Source organism: Hippichthys cyanospilos, chromosome 7, assembly GCF_059441005.1.
Source record: "Hippichthys cyanospilos isolate Australia breed blue-spotted pipefish chromosome 7, RoL_Hcya_1.0, whole genome shotgun sequence".
Taxonomy (NCBI): Eukaryota; Metazoa; Chordata; class Actinopteri; order Syngnathiformes; family Syngnathidae; genus Hippichthys; species Hippichthys cyanospilos.
The window spans coordinates 22,737,145-22,759,475 of record NC_142375.1 but is presented as its reverse complement, the minus strand read 5'-3'; the positions used below and the strand labels follow the sequence as shown (position 1 = coordinate 22,759,475).

General features: G+C 43.4%; 1 protein-coding gene across 4 annotated transcripts in view; it reads left to right on the top strand.

The window, feature by feature from the left end:
* The window catches only part of fbxw7 (F-box and WD repeat domain containing 7), a 66,257-nt gene extending 44,142 nt beyond the window's left edge, over positions 1-22,115 (top strand). For all 4 annotated transcript variants that reach the window (XM_088419591.1, XM_088419593.1, XM_088419595.1 and 1 more), the window contains 10 exons: positions 1,643-1,725; positions 3,029-3,170; positions 7,934-8,068; positions 9,532-9,655; positions 9,757-9,893; positions 11,119-11,232; positions 14,185-14,366; positions 16,695-16,920; positions 17,008-17,218; positions 19,593-22,115. In XM_088419591.1, coding sequence (XP_088275717.1) covers positions 1,643-1,725; positions 3,029-3,170; positions 7,934-8,068; positions 9,532-9,655; positions 9,757-9,893; positions 11,119-11,232; positions 14,185-14,366; positions 16,695-16,920; positions 17,008-17,218; positions 19,593-19,861 — 1,623 coding nt within the window. In that variant the 3' untranslated portion in view covers positions 19,862-22,115. The remainder of the gene's footprint in view (positions 1-1,642; positions 1,726-3,028; positions 3,171-7,933; positions 8,069-9,531; positions 9,656-9,756; positions 9,894-11,118; positions 11,233-14,184; positions 14,367-16,694; positions 16,921-17,007; positions 17,219-19,592) is intronic.
* The last annotated feature ends 216 nt before the right edge of the window (positions 22,116-22,331 follow it).

The following is a 22,331-nucleotide window of genomic DNA, read 5'->3' as shown; positions in this document are numbered from 1 at the left end:
TATTATACTGAATCAAAACTATAAAATTTAAAATCACTCGCTTTTATTTTGGAAAGCAATAATCTATACTTTGGATAACTTTGTGCCCGGTTATCGACCGATGTTAATTTGAAAAAACAAAATCTTGTTTAACTTGTTTGATCTCATCTTGTTGAAATTTTAATAAAATTAAAATTTGATCGATCGACCAAACAAGCAACAGATGAATCGAGTATTCACTCATTTGCTGGCAGCCGTATTTCAAATCACTGAAAGCACCAAAAGCGGCGGTGAAATGTTGACATTGTACGACGGACGGAAAACCCCTCACCACGGACACGCCTCGAAGTATTTAAGCACGCCGACCACCGCCACTTGCTACAGCGCCTTCGTTTTCGACATTCCTAATCCGTCCTCCGCCGTCGCCATGTTTGTTGTCAAAAGGTTACTCTGAATGAATAACCGGCGGCTTTAGAGGCTCTCTCAAAGTGCCGTTTCGCATGCGGGCGGGAGGAGGAAATCATCAATTGTGCTTTAGATCACAGTCTTAATGTCCTGAGGGGGGTTCGGGTGGAGGCGGCGCAGCATTAGCGTGCTAGTCATGTACATGTGCTTCTCCTGCCGTCACTCGCTTTGAGCGCATTGATTCTGTCGTCTGTTTTCAATACAGGAAAGAATAGGCGCCGTCAAATAGCCAGCATTCCTGGCTGTGTTTTGAGAGTGGTCTGGGGGGCTGTTTTGGGCGCACAAACCAAAAAAAAAACCACAAAACAGCCAAATTATAGAGACTGACAAAATAAATGACCAAACTGGCAACGAGACATGTTATCAAGCCTGTGCAGATCCAGACAGTAAGGCATCAAATATGCAGCTTTTCTCTACAGTTATCACACAAACTTAACAGAAAAGCCAACGTAGGATAATGCTGTTTGAATTCAAGCAGGCCTGGCAGATTTTTATCACCATCAAATTTACTTTTTTTTTTTTAAACTGCCATCTCTTGCTGCAGTTGTGATCATAAAACGCAAATGCAAAATAACGTTCGAACCTCGGTCAGGATTTAGCTCATTTTCGTATTACCGAAAACGTGGAATGAATTCCATTGACTGCCCATCAACAAATACTCATTTGTATTTGCTTTCATTTTCCTTTTCTTTTGTTCTCCTGTACGCAGCCAAGTCAGCCTCACAATTGATCAATCTTTTCTAAATTGCATTACCTGGATAGCCGGAAGATAGCACGCTGCAATAGTGGATGGTGTGTCTGCCTCACAGTGGAAAAGTTCCGGATTTAAATCTCCATGTTCTGCATTCATTGACGTGTGTGATTGTTGATGCAGCGCTTGCCTTGGATCTCATTAGCTTTGTATACAGCGCATTGGCTAATGTATTGATCCTCTGTTCTCGGGCTCCCCATTAGCATGAATGTGACGCTAGCAGATTTTAATATGCCGAGTTGCAGACACAATGCTAACAACGTCTGAGGCAATTCTGCACCGCGTTGGGGGGGGGGGGACAACACGACCTGCTTTTTACCCGCTTTGAGAACTTTTCTTCCTTGGAGTTGAAAGCAAAAATAAAATTCTCTCCACAATCTCCTCCACAAAGGTTTAATTCGTGTTTGCGTGTCTCACCGTATCCTCCACTCTTGTTTTTTTTCTTAGATGAAGAGAAAGTTGGACCATGGCCCCGAGGTCCGATCTTTCCCTTCAGGAAAAAAGCCCTGCAAAGGTCCAGAGTACCCAAGGTGAACTTCACACACACACGCACGCACGCACACAAGTACAAAAATAAGAAAGGAATAAGTCAATTAATTTTGAGTTCATTCCAAGATTTTATTGGAGTAAACTTTACAAGCATCGTCAAATCGTTTTTAACAAATTCGATTAATCACAATTATGGAAAATTTAGCAAATTATGAGTTCAAAAATGGTAAATCGTTTGTCCACTACAGAAAATGTATCATTTGAAGCTAACTAGACCCCGTTGTTTAGAAGAAGTAACAAAGCAAAAGACAAACTAGCGCTTCGGCGTTTGTTCAGTGGAAATCAAAGAGTCATTTGTGGTTATCTGGGTTAAGGTCCTTAAGGACCCCAAGGTAAGCTTCATCCACTTCGTCCCGACAGTGTCACACGCCTTTCACGCCGTTATCCGGCATCAAAAGAAATGAAATATTGAACAAGCGCTAGCTTTAGCCGCAAAGCGCATTAAAGGCCGTGGAAGGAAAGCAAATTGGAGATGTTCAAACGGAATGAGGCTTTTCCCGCCAGCCATCCCTGATGTTTCCCATGAATACTTGATGTGCATGTTGCCCCCATTAAAAATACACAGATGCACACAACAGGCACTTAAGTGTAAATGCGGTCGTGTAACCAGCTGTGTATCGGCATCCTGGCCCATTAAATATGAATCAATAATGAAATGGACCCCCTTCCCGCACTCAGGGAATCTCTTCTGCGTCAGTGTTCTCACATCAGGGTGTACAAAAGAGCGTACCAAAGGACATCAGACACCAATATGAAGGCTTGATTTTGCATTCATGTGACACGGCGATGACATTTTCTCCTTTTACACCGATAAACATTTGACAAGTTGTAATTCGATTTTAAAACAGCCGCACCTTAACCACTAATTGGAATAGTGTCCTGATACCAAGAATGAAGCCTATTTACATCGTATTTAGTCTTAGACATGGAAATGGCGGAGCTGACCTTTTTGGGAATAAATGCTCTCATGAATATTGTATATTCCTCTGTAATGTTTCTCATTAGGGGCGGATCTGTATGGCGCTAATACCTGGCCATATCGCACCATATTAGAACAGCCAATACTAGTATGGTCCTCTTTCTTGGAGCAATTTTACAATCACCAACCACAAATAACGAATTAGAAGAATGGAAAAATTGCCATCGATGCCATTGTGTTTGTTGTTTTGTTTTTGTTTTTGTTTTTTTATACCAATGACTACTGGAGTTAATTCATGATATGAGTCTGGGGGGGAAAAAAGCGTGGGTATCAAACACCCTTATTAAACATTTTTGGCCTTCCAGCCCGACGGGAATCGTGCCGTGCCCGGCCACACCCACCACATTCGGCCACATCCGGGCGGCCAACGGTCAGGGCCAGCAGAGGCGGCGCATCACGTCCATTCAGCCACCCGCGGGGCTCCAGGAATGGCTCCGGACATTTCAGGTAAGAAGCTTTGTGAGGACGTTTGGACCGTTGTTCTTCCGAAAACCACAAACTGTCCCCTCACTTAGGAAAGAAAATTCGCCGCATGTCTTTGACAGGGTTTACGGGCAACTTCCAATTGTTTGCGATACAGCGCCACACTCAATGTGGCTAATACCATCATTGCGGTCAAAAGCGACAACTTGAAATAATGACCGCCTCCGATTTTTATATGCGGGACAAACCCTGGGTAGGGGTAATAATCAATCTATGTTGGCTCTTGCTCTTGCGCGATAATTGTTGTCGTTCCAGCCATGCCGGCACATCACTGGAAGCCACGCAAGCGTGGAATTGGAATTAGCCCGAGCTGTCGGGGAAGCTAAAAGCAGATGAGGGGACATGTTTTCGGTGTTAAAAAGTTGAACAGATGCTATCTAATGTCGGGTATGGATACGGCAGAATTATTTCCTGAGCTTGTTATTAACAGGGCAGAGGATAAGATGCTAATCCAAGGATAATTAAGGCAGTCTGTTTGCAGGTTTCGCTCCGAGAGGGGCAGATAGTACAATTACACTAATGGGCAACTATGATTTTCAACTGTCTGCTTTCCAAAATAAAGACATACCGACGCAGAAATCAGTACCGTATTCCTCAGAGTGCAAGTCGAGTTTTTTTTTTCTTTCCTCATTTTCAACTCCCATATTAGGGGAGACTAATCGAATAGCAGTATTTTCAGGCCATGTTTTCTTATTTATTATTATACTTGCAAATTAATTGCTGGGGTCATGCTTGTCGCCCACTAACTTTCGTTTCACATCAATCAAGAAATGAAAAAGAATGTGAAAACCTAGAAATTGACATAGTTGGCAAGCTAGTTGATTCAGCCAATGCTGACTGAAAGGTTTTCCAAACAATCAGCTTTACCGATTGTCTTGCCCACTATTTATAGTCGCCCTCTTTTTTTTTTTTTTCTTATAACCGCTTCGAAGCACAGAACGCTTTTAATTGACTCTCTTGGAAATAAGACGTCACCGCAAACACGTCCATGTCTGAGCGATGACAGACGAGCGTTCGAGCTGCTCATTACGACCGACTCGCTGTCACACCCTCGCGCGAGCGTGTGTTTTTCCGAGGCGAGTCCTCGGGCCAGTTTACCGTCTTTCCAAACTGACAGCTTCTTGATCGTACAGGCGGCCCCAAGCCAAACTTACATTCTGTACATTCCCCCGTCCCGTCCCGTCTCGGCCTGTCTGGCTTTTCGGGGAAAAGAGAAAGCGACGGCGTGACAAATTCGAGCTGTTAACAAAAAAGACAAAAGTTTGCTTGTACCAGCGCATTTTGGCCAGGCAGCGTTTCGTTATGGGGAGGGACGATGTAACTTGCGACATAAGGACTGTGACGATCATTAATTGGCAAAGACTAGTCTCAATTAGCGTTGGCTCCTGCCGTGACAAAATCGGGAATTTGCAACGTAATTCGATACAAAGAACAAAAATGGCAAGTTGAAATGTAGTTGGATGGCAGAAAAAGAACATCAATTCATCTGAAAATGCCGTATGGAAATGGTTTAAAGCGGTATGAATTTACCATTTTTAATATGGAAATGGAAAATAGAACAAGAAACCTGCAGTGTCTTTTCTGTTTTTATTTTAAAGTGAATGCAGCCTCTGCAATTTGAAAATGTCATTCTATTAAATGTTTAGATGGGGTTCGATTTACAGTATTCTTCATGCACTATCATTTTGATTTCAGACATTACCATAGTAAGAAAACCATGGAATTCTACAAAACACAATAAAAAAAAAATAAGGATGTATGAGACACCCAGATTTTTTTTTTTTTTATCAAGCAAACCAAAATCAATATTTATGCATTCATTAATTTATTAATAGCATTTATGAAGATCTGAAACCTAAATATCTTTCTTTCTACAAAGCAAATAGCTTTAGATCTTACAAGATTTTGGAGTTAGCCCACCAGAAAATGTCAGCCCCCATTCATGCCATATTTTCACATTTGACTGACTGAGCCAAGAGTGGAGGAAACCATTTTGCTTGTAAAAATGTTCTCGTTTTGTCTTTTAGTCACTTTGGTGTTATGAATAAAAAAAAAAAATAAAATAAAATAGTTGCACAAACCATTTTTAGGATGTGCCCGTGGGCTGCTTTCAATGGGACAAAGAGGGGCCACAAACAGCCTCCGGGCCATATTTTGGACACCCCGTCGTTTCTCGTATTTTTTTTTTTACCATGATGACAACTTTGTCTTACTATACTGTGTCCTGTTTGACCACAAATATGTGTCCATACTCATATAGGGTCCATTTCTGCCCACTTTATCCACAGCCTACTTTGGAACGACTCCTTAATAATAGCTCTGCTCGGGTCCAGACGCATTGGCTAGGGGAGTTCCTAAAGATGTTGAAAAGCTCCATAAATAACCCAAGGAGGCCTGCGCGACATAAGAGCCTTTTGCTGGATGATAGTCGTGGAGGAGGGGAACTGTGTCGAGAACAAACGTTTTGATCAGCTAATGGCGGCGGGCTGAGGAAACACTCCAGAGAGGAAAACACTCAACATCATACACCAGGCAGGGAATCCTACAAGCCACAAACATCATCGCAACGCTTGTCGGAATGAGGCTGACTAGGGTTTTGTGTCGGAAATGTGTGATTGGAATGCATTGTACAGAGCAAAGAACATACATGAAGGTCGCAGGTCACGCTTCGGTGGAAACGTGAATGCAAGTGGTGCAAATTTCCCAAGCATAGCATGAGATAACATCCAAAATATAAATCAGTGGTGCAGGATTTTCTTTTTTTCCCCCCAATCTCATGAGAAATATCCTCCAAACAAAAAATATTAAAAAATATTAATATAAATAATAATAAAAAATATTAATGAAACAAAACGAATACAAAAAGATCAGGTAACTATTGGGACAATCCCAGCTGACCAATTGCACCGAACAATCATTCATGCACCCAATCAACACTTGAGGACAACTTTGACCAATACACCCGCCATGCATGTTTTTTGGAGCTTTGGGTGACGCAAGGTGGAAAGCAACTCAAAATTGAGCTCATTTCGCTTATCGCAAGAAGATTAAAAAAAAAAAAACTTGTCACGCATCGTCAGGGCCGGTTTGCGGTCACCCGGAGCTATCCAATGCGGCCAGCTGATCTTCCAATACAAAAACAAAGCCAAGCAAATTACGTTCTTGTTTTTTTTAAACAGCTAAATGCCGGCAGTTAACACCCTGCAACAAGCCCGAATGAGCGTAGCGACAAGATAGTTTGCGTTCGGTGCGAACGTTGCATTAAATACCTGGTTGTGCCTGACCGTTGCGTGTGCTCTTCCACCGTGGCGAGTCCGGCTTCTGACGTTCAACTTTGCGTGTTTGCGGCCCCAAAACGGGCCGAGTGCCTGCAGCCGTCTTCGTAGGTCACGTCGGGAGTTGTTTTTGTCTCCTCCACGCCAAAAACATCCGCAAGATGCTCCAATGACAGGCTTGTTTACATAAGCAATCAAATGACTGCCGCCCGGCTTATAAACTCTTTTGTTTTGCCTCGCATCGTACTGTCAAACTGCATCGGGTGCTAGGTACCATCTGCTTTTATATGGTGTTCAACTAGTGCGCTGCATTGGCCAGGCTTGAGCATGTTTACCAAAGTTGATCTAACTGATGGAATTATGGTGTGAAATAGGGCTAAGTAATCAAATTAGTTTGATTAATTCGCCTTTTTTTTTTTTTTCAATTGACCCTTTTAAAATGAGCTTTTTAACCCCTGATTGTCCAGGGATTTATCCAAGCTTGTCCTTATCACCACCCAACTTGGGCTGACTTTAAAAGGGTCATAACATCGTCAAATTTAATATATATTTACTTTCAACCCCTCAAAATGCTCCTTTGTGTGCACATAGTAGTTGGAGTGACTATGTGTTTCTATTAATACATAGGTGTCAAACTCAAGGCCCGAGGGCCAGATCCGGCCCGCCACATCAATTTATATGGCCCGCGAAATCCTGAGCAAACTTCAAATTTCTGGTTAAAATACGAAATTTGCAAGTTGTCCTCAACATTTCAAATTTTGGGGGTAAAAATAACAAGCATTTTTTGTTACCAATATCTCTTTTGAACAGTTTTTTCCGGGCTCTTATTTCAAAACTAGTTAGAAGTGTGACAAACACACCTAAAATTGATTTAATTTCACAATTATACCGGCCCTCTGGCAAAAAGTATAACTACAATCCGGCCCCTGATAAATATGAGTTAGACACCCCTGTATTAATAGTACAATGTGGATTCCGTTTCGCAAAAAAGTTGCTTGTTTTATTTAGTTTGTATAGGAAAAAAATGTATTGCTGATGTCTGCAGAAACCCTGTCTAAATCTCATGCACCCCCTCTGAAATGCCTTCATGTAACCCCACTCAGCGACACTAAATACAGTAGTCCAGACAATTACAATTTGACACGGTAGTCCAGATAATGACAATTTTTACACCGTAACAACTGTCGACACAGGAATAAATTAGATGTGCTGCATTGGCACAAGAAATTAGGCGAATTCAACTGAAACACTTCCAAAGTCAATCATTAAAAAAAAAAAAAAGGGGAAACCTTTTGTTCATAGCAGATCCTGACAGCATAATTGCTGAAAATCTGTTTCCATGGAGACAATTGTCAAGCTGAATTTCAATGCGGAAATATGTGCGAGTATTTTAAAACCGCTTATGTATATTAAGTAAGTCTATGTTTTGTTTTTGTTTTTTTTGTCCCCCAGAGCTGGACCGGCCCCGAGAAGCTGCTGGCGCTGGACGAGTTGATTGACATCTGCGAGCCTACGCAGGTCAAGCATATGATGCAGGTCATCGAGCCGCAGTTCCAGCGTGACTTCATCTCCCTGCTGCCCAAAGAGGTGAGAAAAGAAATAGCTCCTCCATTTCAATACCCCCCCCCCCCCCACACACACACACACACACACACACACACACAGGTCTTTTTACTTCTTTGTGTCAGACATCAAGCCCTTGAATGGAAACACCTGACATTTCGCTAGCGCTAATCCGACCGAAGGGCCGCCTTGCGTCATTCACGGTGAATCAAAAGAAGACTACAGATGAGTGTTCAACACCGCAATCCATTGTATACTTCATCAAAGATGTATAAAGCCCTCTGAGGGGCCACTTTCTTAAAAAAAAAAGTTGCAGGATATCAGGACAAGCCAAATGTTTGGGAACAAAATGTTTACTTCATGATGGCCGTTCATTTTCCTTTTGTTAGCTGATTTGTTCTAGTTTTAAAACAGATTGTCCAATAGGGCTGTCGGCTGTATATTAACCTGACATCTGCACGGCGCAAATGATGGTCCCAACACCATTGGAAAAAGCTGGAAATTCCACTTATTAACCTTGACAAAGCGCTCGTGTCAAGTAAAAAAATCTTACGGGCGGTGAGCTTGTGAATCTCATGGAGAGAATGCCAAGAGGGTGCAAAGCAGTAGTCTTGAGCTAAAGGCGGCCATTTTGAAGAAACTAGTACATAAAACATGTTTCAGGTATTTCAATTATTTTCTTTTACTATGTGCACAAATCCTTATTGATGATGAAGTTACTTTTTCCTATTATCTTCAAATAGTTCAAGAGACCACTGTATATGGAGTTCCGAAGTTTAATAAATCTGACATTGCTCGTGGAGCATTTAAGTTTTTTTTGTTTGTTTTTTCTTCTCTTATCCATAAATGCTATGGGCTGGTGAGGGCGTCAAAATAAAATGAGACCAATAAAATCAATGAAAAAAGGCAAATTCATATCATTTATTTAATTTTTAATTATTTTTTTTTATTTTTTTTATTTTTATTTATTTTTTTAACATTAGGAAAACATTTTTAGAACAAACATTGGTCTTGTATTTCACCCCCAAAAAAATCTTGTGACAGATACAATCGTGCTTTGCGGTTGACAATCATTTGAAATATTGTAGCAAAAATACAATGTTTACAACAAACTTTTGAATGTTATGGTAGAAAGTGTGAGTTTTTTTTATGCAACAAAATAAAGAATGCTCAAATCTTCGACGAACGGCGAAAACGATTGCTTCTTCGTAGCAGCATAAACATGTTTTCTCGATGTAGTCGAAAGTGGTACCAGCAAATAAGCCTTGAGATCTGTTGACCACATGCTGAATTTCTCACGCGACGGTTAGAGCTGGTCTCCAGATTTTCCACGAGGTCCTGCGCTAAAGTTTTTATACATTCACTCTAGCGGACTGATTCAAAGAAAAATTCAGTCAACGTCATCATCCCTGTTCACGGCATTCTTAGGTGCTTTTTTCTTTCTCGAACGGTGCCGTTCTCATGCCGCCTCCTCGCCATTCCCACAGCTGGCATTGTACGTGTTGTCGTTCCTGGAGCCCAAGGACCTCCTCCAAGCCGCCCAGACGTGTCGCTACTGGCGCATTCTGGCGGAGGACAACTTGCTCTGGAGGGAAAAATGCCGGGAAGAAGGTGCGTGCTTAATCCTCTGCCGCAACATGTCCTTTTGAGGTCTTTGCCGATGACCTTGCCAAAAAAAAAAATGTTCCCCACATTCCCCTCTCTTTTCTCAGGCATCGACGAGCCTTTGCCCCTCAAGAAGAGGAAAATCGTCAAGCCGGGTTTCACTCACAGCCCGTGGAAGAGTGCCTACATTAGGCAGCACAGAATAGACACTAACTGGAGGAGAGGGGGCCTCAAATCACCCAAGGTAGCATTTTGGTCTTTGCTGAACTCCGCTGATGTACCGCTTAAACCATGGGAGCGCTTACGATTTGTCCAATCACATAGAAACGACATTTTGCGTGTAAATTGGAGATTTTCATTAGGGCTGTCAAAGTAAGGTTTGGAGGTTACTTGAAATTTTTACAAAGCGTTAAAAAGAATAAATAAATCAGTCAACGCAGTGTTATCATTGATCGAAATAGAATATTAAAGTAGTTTGTGTTTAGTGGGAACAATTTAGCAATGTCACGCGAGCGGGATTCAGATTTACGCAGCGAAGATTTTGAAATTGATTGATTTACGGGTTTTTGCAAAACGAGAAACCAACTTGGGCGGGAAGTGGACTTATATAAGTACTAAAACTAACAAGGTAGTCCTGTACCTCCTGTACCCACTTTGCTTAGCCATGTATAGTTCTACATCTTTGGTGTACCTTCTCAGTCACTAAGAAAAAAACTGCCCGTTGTGCCAGATTTGGCACTATTGTTCAAAAGTTCTAGTATACAGGAAAATAATTGTATGAAACGGCTAATCTATCACGACCATATTTGAAACAAAATATTTGTTGTTACATAGCCGATACTATTTATCATGATTAATCATTAACAATGTTGTGATAAGTCATAAAATATTAATCGTTTACCAGCACCGATTCATAGAAAGAATGAATGCATTTTTCCCACGCGCTCCCCTGTTCCGTGCACACATTTGCCAGCACTGGATGAGAACTCACCGAAAGATACTTGACCTCAAATCAACAGTAGCATTTTCCTTCAGAGACCTCAATTCGCCACCAAGATATAAAAATGAGTGCGATTACATCTTATAGAAAATTAATGGCCTTCGAACAGTTCCCTGATAAACCCCATTGGGGGCAAAACTAAATGGATGAGAGGGGAACTCAAGGCGGCATTTTGCTTCAAATTAATGAGGTCTAATCTTGTAGAAAATGAACGAACCCCGGAACGTTTCCCTGATGAACTCCCCTTCGCCGCGTTCATCCGCCAGCGCATTTTCGACGCTGACTGGAGTAGAGGGGAGCTAAAATGCCTGCGCGGGGCTGAGCACGCAGTACCCCCGAACCACATGTCAACTTCAAAGATGACATGTGACCGGTCACAGCATGCCGTGTTGGCTACTACACCTGCGGCACTTACTGACATTTTGCGCTGGTTCTTTGATGTTGAGAAGCGAATGATCTCTCCGCTCAGGTGCTGAAAGGTCACGACGACCACGTGATCACCTGCCTCCAATTCTGCGGCAACCGCATCGTCAGCGGCTCCGACGACAACACGCTCAAAGTCTGGTCGGCTATCACGGGAAAGGTAAGAAGCCTTCGAATCCACTTAGCGGGGATGCATCGAAACAAACGTTTGGTTGAAATCGAAAATGGCTGAAAAAAATTGGAAGTGAGCCCACATTATTTTGACATTTGCGGTTATTGACGTTTAACGACGGACCTTTTTTTCCCGATGAGTCGGAAACGTCTGACTGCGTTTGAATGCACCGCATACATAGTTAGCAGCTTGCGCTAACGCTGGCAACTTGTGGGTTTGTTTGCGTCCTTAATCAGCAATTAAATTAGATTTTTTGACGTGTTTTTGACGTTAGCTCTGATGTGACTGCGGTAAAATACAAAGTCGCGAGGATTCAAGAGTCACCCTGCTACCACACTTCCGATTACTACCGTATTTTCCGCACTATAAGGGGCACCTAAAAGCCTTAATTCTTTTTTAAAAAGCTGATGTTGCGCCTTATAATCAGGTGCGCCTTATATATGGATCAATGTTGGGATTGGTAGATGGGGAATGAAGTGATAAAGTAAGCTTTACCTGTTTCTTTTGTGTGTTTACAGTTGAACAGGGTTGCTCATATTGACATTGAGTTATTATGCTTGAGGGTGCGCCTTATAGTCCGGAAAATACGGTAACTTCAAAGTAAAAGCCTTTTATGAGTATTGGTGTCCATGTATTATACGGTGTTTATTTTTTAAGTTGACCTTTGCAACACGTCGTTGGTCTATGACATGATGTTAATAGTCATTTTGATAGGTCTTTTCATCATGTTATTCGTCGTCTTGGTAGGTCTTTTTTTTCTTTTCTCGCAGTCGCAGGAAGGAAGTGGAAAGCTTGAGTGCTTTTTTCTCAACTTGTAGCCTAACAAGCGACGCCACTCTCCTGTGTGCTTGTATGAAATTCAGACAGGTCCTTGCTGTTTTTGGGTCATCACTACATCCGTTTGTTTTTTTTATGTATTGTGTTGATTTTGATTGTCTTTCAGCTGAATATGAGGAGTTCATAGTTTGCCATTTTCAACCAAAGGTTTTCCGAGAAATTGCCTAACTTTTCTGTCAAATCTCCTGAGACAACTATCTCTTTTGCATCCTCCGATCAATGACTGATTACAAATTCTAATTAGAAAATTCCAGCTGGGCAGAGGTGCTGTCGTAATGCACATTTCAAAACGAATGCCCTTATAGGCTTCATTACAGTACAATTCTTTCTGATCATGCAGCACGACCGCAAAGTGCGTTGGTATTCCAAGCCGTTGCTAGCGCGGCCACACAGCTTTCGTGGCGTGGCATTGTGCGGCGCTGACTAAAGAAAAAGCACCGTGGCAAAGGAATGTGTGGAATTTGTTGTAAATCACTGCAGCACCGCTGTTGTTACAGAGCTTTAAATAACAATGCTCTGTTCTCTTTGTTACTGCATACTTGAGCGCTATTTCCTCGCGTGTTTATTGGTGAAAATTAGATGCAGTTTCATTGAAGAGCTGAGAATTTTCCCACCGCTGGAAATGTAGCTCACGTCTGGCTTGAATAGGAAAGAGAAAGAGAGGGAGCGGAATTAAACCCAGTCGACCATTCCGGCTCAAATTGCCTGTCCACGCCAATAAAAGTGCAGTGTAAAAGATACATTAGGATTACCACCATCTGCATGTAGCGCCTTCCACGCAGTCAGCACTCCTTCACAGTCTGTCACGGGATGCTTGGCCGCGCCATTTCACACTCTTCAATCAATGCATTAGGGGCATTTGACCTGTTAAAAGGGGAGAACAAAATGTGGGGTTATTTGCCCGGCGCCTACTCCGCTGAGAATAATTTGTTCATTGTTTTGCAATATGTCTGGAAAGTCCTTCAAAAAAAATGGACCTTGAACACTTATTTTGCTGTGGAACACCTTTCAAAATAGAAAATAAACTCAAGATTGCCCTGACGAACTCCATTCAAAAGTATCCAATCTGAAAACTGATCTTTAGGAGAGTGACCTCGAACCCTGCCCTGAGGAACTCCATTTATTTTTGTACAATATACCGGGGTGCTCGTGTAGAAACTGAGTGAGAATTCAACACTCTCTCCCTCGCACGCTTTCTTTATCTCTTTCTCTCCTCTCTCTCTCTCTAGCTCTCTCGCTCTCTCTCTCTCTCTCTCCCGTTCTCTCTGTCTCTGTCTCTCTCTATCTATCTGTCTATATGGCTCGGTATCGTGGCTCGGTATCAGACCACAGACCACAGGTTGGGAATCGCTGATTTAAATTCAAGCCTTAAACAAACATCCCCATTGGCACCACAGGGTCCTCCCCTTTCTTTGCCAACATTGCAGTTTGGATGGTGCCGACAAGAATTTCTTTCGTTGTCCAAATCAGAGAATGTTTTTGCGCCTTGGACACATTCATTGCACATGGTGGACACTCACCAGAGAGTGCAGTGGATGGGCATCTTCTCACTGGAGTTTAAATATTCAAATCAGTCCAAAATAATGTGTAGACTGGAATGTTATAGCCAAGATATTTTTTTCTCTGCAAATTTATTCTTTGCTGCTTAGCCTGTGTGTGTGTCTGGGGGGGGGGGAATTCTCGCGGGTATTCTCGCTGATCTGACGTCTAGCGGGATTTTCCCTATGCAGTTTCGCCATGCGTCGCAACACTTTAATCACAGGACAGAGACTTGGCACGGTTGCACTGTAATCTTGCTCACGCTCCCTGCAGTCAATCTTCTCTGTCTGCGGCAAAGCTGCTACCTTCCCATGTTGTACATACAGCAGCCTCTACCCACGCACTTTTAATTGAATACATTGAAGATCCGCTAATAGAAGCACACAATGCAGACAAACTGCGCAAATCCAATTGATCAAAAGCATTTCCCGTAAGCGCGCTAATCAATTGCTAATCTAGCGCGCCTAATGAGAATGAATGTGCGCCGCGTCTTTATTGGACACTTGTCAGGGCATGGAAATTCAAATTGTTCATCATTTCATACATTGCTTTCTAACCCCACAGTGTCTGAGGACGTTGGTGGGCCACACCGGCGGCGTGTGGTCGTCGCAGATGCGCGACAACATCATCATCAGCGGTTCCACCGACCGCACGCTCAAGGTCTGGAATGCGGAGACGGGAGAATGTATCCACACCCTCTACGGGCATACCTCAACGGTGCGCTGCATGCATCTGCACGAGAAAAGGTGAGGACTTGCTTTCAAAGCTCGGAAACACTGTTGGCACTTCTGACAAGGGGTTGGGCTCATGTAGCAGAAATGGAGTTGTGGTGGGATTTTGTCTTTTCTCTGGCCCAGAAATTTTGGTTTGGTAAGTTTACCATTACGGTGATGGAATTTATATCTCGTTGGCTTTACGATCCTGGACCAGAAATACTGCTCGAGATGTGTTCGGAAAAACACGGTTCTGCATCAGTTCCATTGTGCATTGACTTTGGTTAGGGTTTTTGACCAGTATATGGTTAGGGTTCTATACTAGATGAAGGGTTTAGGTTTGCTGGCGCCCCCTGTCACAATTACAATTGGGTTAGCGAATTTGTCGGCGTCCGTTAATGCTGGGAATGGCGTCCTGGACTAGAAATATTTTTAGTCAAGGCTTAAGGACCAGATCTGTGGTTACTGGTTATTGGTTAGGGTTAAGCACCAGAGATATGTTCACGGTTGGTGTTATGGGGCTAGACCAATCACGATGCGAGGGTTGGGATCTTGGGCCAAACATAAGTTTAGATTAATAGACTTCTGGAGCTTAAATATTATGTTTGGTGGATCTTGGTCCAGGACCAGAAATATAGCATGAAAGTGTTATCCCAGAAATGAGGCTGGTGTTGGTTTAGGGATAGGGTCCTAGACCGAAATATTGGTAGCATTAGGTAGACCAGAAATGTTAGTGTAAGGGACATTTGCCGACTTTTAATCCACCTCCAGCCAGCCTCCACCTGGAATCCAACCAAAATTGGCCCTCCCACCCGCATGCATAATCACTGGCATTTTCATAATGTCGTCATGCAAGTATGAACGTGCATAGCTGTGCGATGCACAGACATGTATTTCAAGATTCAAAGACGGTCGAGGTAGGACTTAAAATTCGACAGAAGAGCAGAACTTGCCCTTGAGTTTTTGCTCTTGGCATAGCTTAAACGTATGTCAGGAGGAAAATGCTTGTCGTGCACCTTTTATACAAATTGTAATTGCTTCTTGGCCCTCGGTGCCCTTTTGCAAAGTTCTTTACCAAAAAAAAAAAAAGTGTGTCAATTAGTTTAGGACTCATCTTGCTGACAACCCAGCAAACAAACGGCGATGAAAGTCAAAAGTTGCTGGGAGGAAGTAATGAGCATTCTGCCAATGTAGTTGTTTTCTTGACTTAATAGCAGCTGCAACCCGACAGACCAAAAGAGCATCTGCGTCTATGTGAAAGTGAGCATGGTGGCTATTAAACAGGCCCTCTTTAGTGGAGCCCCCCCCGCTCACTCATTCACTCCACAATGACACCAGGGAGGCTCCAAAGTGCTCTTTGCGCCCCAGGGCCCGCCGAGATTTTGTGTAGCTTTTGATGACTGGCTCGGTGGGTTGAAAAGCTGAGAGCCAGTAACATGGCGGCGGGCGTTTCTTCTACATGTAGCAAGGCCCGTTGGAATGATCCTGCGCGGCCCGTGGACCTAGCGCGCAATAATCGAGTCACCAATCGGAGACGGACGGGCCCGGTGTAGTTTCTCAAAGTGCTAGCAAAATTCAGGCTATTCATGTAAACAAACTTGTGGAAGCAATCCACCCTAAGGACGCTTTATCTTCCACAGTCTCTAAAAATATCATCTCTGTTCTGCAAGATGGAGAGCCTCAGGTGGAGCTTTTAGATTTTTTTTTTTCTGTGTACGTTAAAGTGGAAAGCTGTAGAAAAGGGGGATCTTTGAATCAACCCTAACCCTACAACTGCCGATTGAGTTTTAGCTGACTAAAAATGTCCATTAAAACAAACTTAATTACTTGTGATTCTTGTGCTAATTGTCTGCTGTGTAATATATATGCATGGATCAATATGACAAAATTACAGCGGTCATTTGAGGGGTTTTTTTGGTTTGTTTTTAATATTAGTATAACTTAAAATAGGGTGACAGCATTTTTCCCCTGAACAACATAAATATTAAACACAATAATACACGTCGAATATTTGGTGTACCCTGCTAAATTTGCTGAATTCCCCTATTCCTGGTGAACTATTTTTACAACAGACACGTGGGCTAGTCATGTTAGGGCAAAAAGCCCTCCATGTCTTTCATCTTGCTCTCCTTCCCTACTTCACCGGTAACTGCTCACCCCTCCCCTCTCTGCCCGCCGGGAAACAATTCACTTCAAAGAGACTACCAGTTTACTCGACTTTGCAGGCAGCCAATCACATTGTGCTTAAGAGTGCTCTGGGGGCGGAGGAAAGCGGTTGTGAGCCCCCGCCTTCATGTTGAGCCAAGTTCTGTCCATCTGGGTACTCGGTAATTGTGAGGCGGGCCGTTATTGTGTTTCCAGGGTGGTGAGTGGCTCGCGGGATGCCACGCTGCGCGTCTGGGACATCGAGACGGGCCAGTGTTTACACGTCCTCATGGGCCACGTCGCGGCCGTGCGCTGCGTCCAATACGACGGGCGGCGGGTGGTCAGCGGTGCCTACGACTTCATGGTCAAAGTGTGGGACCCCGAGACGGAGACGTGCCTCCACACGCTGCAGGGCCACACCAACCGGGTGTACTCGCTACAGGTGAGCCGTCCGACGGCCCCGCCGAGACAAACCCGGGATCCCGACTCGGCACCCGGCTGAAGTCTCTGACCGTCCGCTCGCGTTCAGTTCGACGGGACCCACGTGGTGAGCGGCTCGCTGGACACGTCCATCCGAGTGTGGGACGTCGAGACGGGCAACTGCATCCACACGCTGACGGGACACCAGTCGCTCACCAGCGGCATGGAGCTGAAGGACAACATCCTGGTGTCGGGCAACGCCGATTCCACCGTCAAGATCTGGGACATCAAGACGGGCCAGTGTCTGCAAACGCTGCAAGGTGGGTTTGGATAACTGAAATCCATCAAGGAATTTGGATAGTGGTCAAATTGCATTTTTCGTCTTCTAAGATTCATATCCAAATACTTTTTAGAATGCCGGTTTCCATGTCATTTCTATTGGTATGTTCTTCTGGGTTAGGCCAGGGGGCAGCGACCTGCGGCGCTTTCGTCCTTATCTTGCGGCTCTTTGCGGTTTGGGAAAATAAATCGTGCTTGACTCGGATCGACTACATGGACGGAGTAACAAGGGACGCGTTTGAATTGCACTTTTGCGTGATTGGGCGACCTCTATAGGACCTGAAATTGAATCGATGATAAAAGACTATTGAATTTGCTTTTAATGGTGGTATTAAGAAATTGTCATGGAAAGAAACAAATTTCCTAGTCATCACAGACACAAATAACGAAAAAATGTCATTATAGTCTTTTATAGTCTTAGTCCTACGGAAAGACTGAACAAAATCGGTTTGGTTTTGTTTTTTGTTTTTTTTTTGGGCGTTATGGCCAAAAACGAAAAACAGTCTTAGTAATAAGTCTGATTAAAATGAGGCAAACAAAGATTTTATTTTTTTTTTCTCTCTGATTCTGATCAGGTGAAAATGTTGATCAGACCTGATTTCTTTCCTACTTATAACTTCAATTTTTCACATTTTATGGAACAATATTTAAACAGTACTTTGTCAGGTGGAACTTTAGAGTTCATTTTGATTCACCGATTACAATTTAAACATGGAATTAGTACATCATGTGTTCAAATCTTATTTTCAAGTTAAATAAAAAAAAAAAAATCACTAGGAACATGAAAATTGACTTAAGACCCGTTGTCTCAAAAGACATTTGATTAGTAAATTCATACATGGGTTGCAAAGCTTTTATTTTTTTTAAGTGCCGCTTTTGCGTTGCCACAGTTGCGTTTAATTGACATTGCGCCTTTGATTTGAATTTGATGAATGGCCGAGGCCTCGCGACGCGTCTTGTTTGTATAATGATGTCAAATGAAGAAGCGGGGCCGTCTGAGCTTGTTTTGTCTGCGCGGGCAAACAAAGCTTCTCGCATTTCTTTTGTGTTTGCGTGAGCTCCGTTATGGCGGCTCACAGGAAGTAGCTGAAGAAGCCACGGCTAAATTCCCTCATTAGCAAAGCGGGATGAAACAAAAGGGAGTCGCGCCGTGGCTGGGCCTTGGGCGGACGTTTGTCTCGGAGAAGGGGGAGGAGCTTCTCGGGTTATATAATGAGGCCGGTCCACAACGTCGACCGTTCATAACCTTTAATGACGCGATCGGAGGACGGAGCGCCTCAGTCCCGTGTTGATTAGCGCGCCCGACGCGGATGGATCCCGCTGCCATGGCAACAGCGGCTCCAAACGCCATTTGCGTTTGGCGTGGCCTCAAATTGATTTTATTAAGATATCGCTTTCAAGCCTCCCACCGGCTCGCGACTGGGCCCGCCGCCATCTTGACTTCTTGTCATGATTTGAAAACGCTATCGCCATTGCATTCAATATGGCGCGGCACTAGCTTTGAACAGGTTCGTTAATATGCAACGGCAAGTAAAAGCTCCCGAAAGCCCGACCAATTGGCAACATCTAACCAATTTTTCTATGGTGTGCAGCGTTCATAAAAGATTTGATTTGATTCTGAGCAACAGATTTTTGGATTCATATTCGGAATTGTACACTTTGAGCCAGGTTTTAACCCTTGTGCACACACTTGATGCACATTTTATTTTGTAAATGCTTTTAAAGGCGTAGTTAAAATTATTTATGAATACTTTTTCCTTCAACTAATCATTGTTAGATGGCATCAGTTCTACTCATACATATGGGAATTACATTTATTAACACTTAAAAAATATTGAAAAATGTTATGGTTGGTCTTTGTAGTCTGTGACACTTTAACTGGTCTCTACCGCCACCTACTGTCTTGAGGTGAAACACAAGCCAACAAAGAATTGTTTTTTAGTTTGAACGCCTCTCAACGCAAAGTTGCAAAAATGGCAGGAAAACCAATGTCATAAATCCTATCAAAATGCATCTAAAAAATTGCAGGCACATCAAGCAAATTATGATTGATCAATTGAAGTGTTTAAAAAAAAAATATTCACTTCAAAGAGGCAGCTCATTTACTCATCTGTAAGCCGCCAATCATGTTAAGAAATTTCAGCCTCTCAACTCATTTGCGTTAAATGTAAGTAAAACGTTTGCAAACTGACATTTACTTTGAAAAGTAACATGAGCTCATGGCTTCTTATTTGATGTATTTTCTAACATATTATAGCCCAAACTAGGAACTGAATCTTAGTTCTTTCGTGCATTTATTTTGCTCTGTGGATCCGATACGGTCGCCATACCAATCAAGGTCCGAATGTGTCCTAGGTCCGCACAAGCACCAGAGCGCCGTCACGTGCCTGCAGTTCAACAAGAACTTTGTGATCACCAGCTCGGACGACGGCACGGTCAAGCTGTGGGACTTGAAGACGGGCGAGTTCATCCGCAACCTGGTGACGCTGGAGAGCGGCGGCAGCGGCGGCGTGGTTTGGCGCATCCGGGCCTCCAACACCAAGCTGGTGTGCGCCGTCGGTAGCCGCAACGGCACCGAAGAGACCAAGCTGCTCGTGCTCGACTTTGACGTGGACATGAAGTGAACGCGCGCGCGCTTGTTACGGGTGGGGGCCGGGAGGAGGTGGATGGGATGGGACGAGCGGGGGGGGCAGGAGGTTGTCGCGTACAGAGAAGCACCTTCAAGACCTAAGAAAGACCTCACGTGTGGATTTTCGACCCGTTCTGTCGCCGTTCCTGTTCCTGTTCCGCTTCCTTGTTCCTGTTTTGAACCTTGGCGTCATCAACTGTGAATTTCCAAATCTGCTTGCCCTCCCCCCCGCCTTCCCGTTGCCAATGGCAATGAATCCCAGTATTAGAAATCTTCACTCGTTATTTTTACGGAGCAAGCAACTGGAACGGGATGGCTACCAACGCTGGTCGAGACGCTTTTCAGACCTTCCCAGATGCTACGTCGTGCTGCCCATTTAGCGCTCATCAGAAGAAAAACCAGGAACGGCAAAGAATTCTGATTCTGCTCTGCCCGCCTACCAACCTCAAACGGGAACAGGAACGTCGATGCTGTGCCCTCTTGCCCTTGGGCGACGGGTTCCAGCCTTTTGAGATGAGGCATTTTAATGTGCCACAACCTCCTCTCTTGCAAGGTCTCAAGAAGAGCAGGAGCAGCAACGTCAAATGGTCTTTTGAGGCGAGCCAACAACCTCCCATCAAGTCTACCCAAACACAAACGGGAGCAGGAAAGCCAGCTCGTTTTCCCTTCCGGCAAGACCTGTTCCAGTTGGGCTTAGAATTGACGAAACGGGAACATCGTCACCGTCTGTCCGCAGTGTTTAAGCTCGTACGCCGTTACGCCAGGAATTCCTTGTCCGCCAACATCCTCCCTCCACAGCCGAAGAAGGAACAGGAACATGGATACGGAGTTTCTGTTCCGGCTTCTCAACTTTTCACCAGATCTTCAGTATCAGGAACGCCAGTGCTGTCCAGAGTTTGTCCATCCCATTGTTTCGTTGGCGATAAATTCTGCTTCCTATCACATCACTATGGGTGGGAAGACAGGAACAGGAACACAGCATGTCACAGCTGGGGTGTGTGAAATCCTGCCTCACCCACCTACCCCACCACATCTCTGTGGGAGGGGCGTTAAAAAAAAAAAAGGTAATTTTCTGGAATGCTGTCCAACTGGTTCCATCCGCCATGCCCCCCCCCCCAAAAAAAAACAAAAAAACAAAAACAACAACAAACACACAAGACAAAGTCAAAGCTGTCCTCAGTTTTTCAATACGTGTTCCGGCCTTCCTCCCCCCCATGAAGACCGCCTCCCACCTGCCACCTCCCAGCCCGTGGCCAAACTGTACAATGCTGCTAGATGAACCGGCGGGACGCAAATAGTCGCAACTTTTTTTTTTCTTTTTCTTTTTTTTTTTTTTTTTTGCTGTGACTTTTTTTTTTTTGGTCCCAGGCAAAATTCCAAATTGAACACTTTTGTGTTTTTGAGAGGGGAGAAAAGAAGACAAAAATAGCAAACATCCTACTTTTTTTTTTTTTTTTTTTTTTGCCACTGAAACTTGAGCCAAACGTGCCTCTACGAGGCGGAGAGGACGAGAGATTGCCTGCGAAGAGAAAGAAGGACGCATGAGTGTTAGCGTGCTAGCGGACAACTTGTGAAGACATTCCTTGGGACAACCAATGGGAATGTATCAATGCTGCGTGGACAAAAAAAAAAAAAAACACTTTAGGGGACTTTACCTTAAAAAAACATTCTGCCGTGTGATTGGTTGTCGTCCATGGAGGGCCCGCCCACCCGTTAAAGTTCAAGTGTTACACATGGTGGGGAAAATTAAAAGAAAAAAAAAAAGTGAACCTTGTAGCCAAAACTTCTCTCCAAAAGTCACAAGCTGAACTGTGAAAAGTGGTTGTAACACTGTATAGAAAACACACAAAAAAAACAAACATCAACAAAACAATCTTGCTCTTTCTCCTCGTTTTTCTCCCGCTGTTTTAATTTATCGTCTGGTTTGACAAATCGGATATATTGTTTATTTTTAAAATGTCTTTTTTTTTTTTCAGTTCGGTTTGCTTTGAACTGTCTGGCAAAAAAAAAAAAAAAAAAAGACCAGACAAACAGAAAGGAGAAAAAAAACCTAAAGGGATTTTTTTTCTGTGATTTGTTTCATTCACTTAGAATTTTATTTTCTTATAACTTAAAGTGCAATAAAACGTGGGTTTATTTGACTTTTATTTTCTTTTTTTTTTTTCCATTTCAAGCGAAAATCCGTTGTCTGTTTTGTTACCTTGTGTGAAGGAATCTTCTATGTTGAATAAAGCAAATTATTTGGGTAATAGTCTCGTGAAGGGAGTCATTTGATTTTTTTTTTTTTATGTCTATGTAAATATGCGCGCTGCCACATGAAAGATTGACTTCCATTCTTCAGTTCGAATTGATGTAGGTAACAGCTGCGTTGTAAGTGTGGAAACACCGCCATCCAATGGTCGCTATTATCACTACACCGCAATTGGCTTATTAGGTAAGCGTTTGTCAAGGGTGTCAGCTACCCT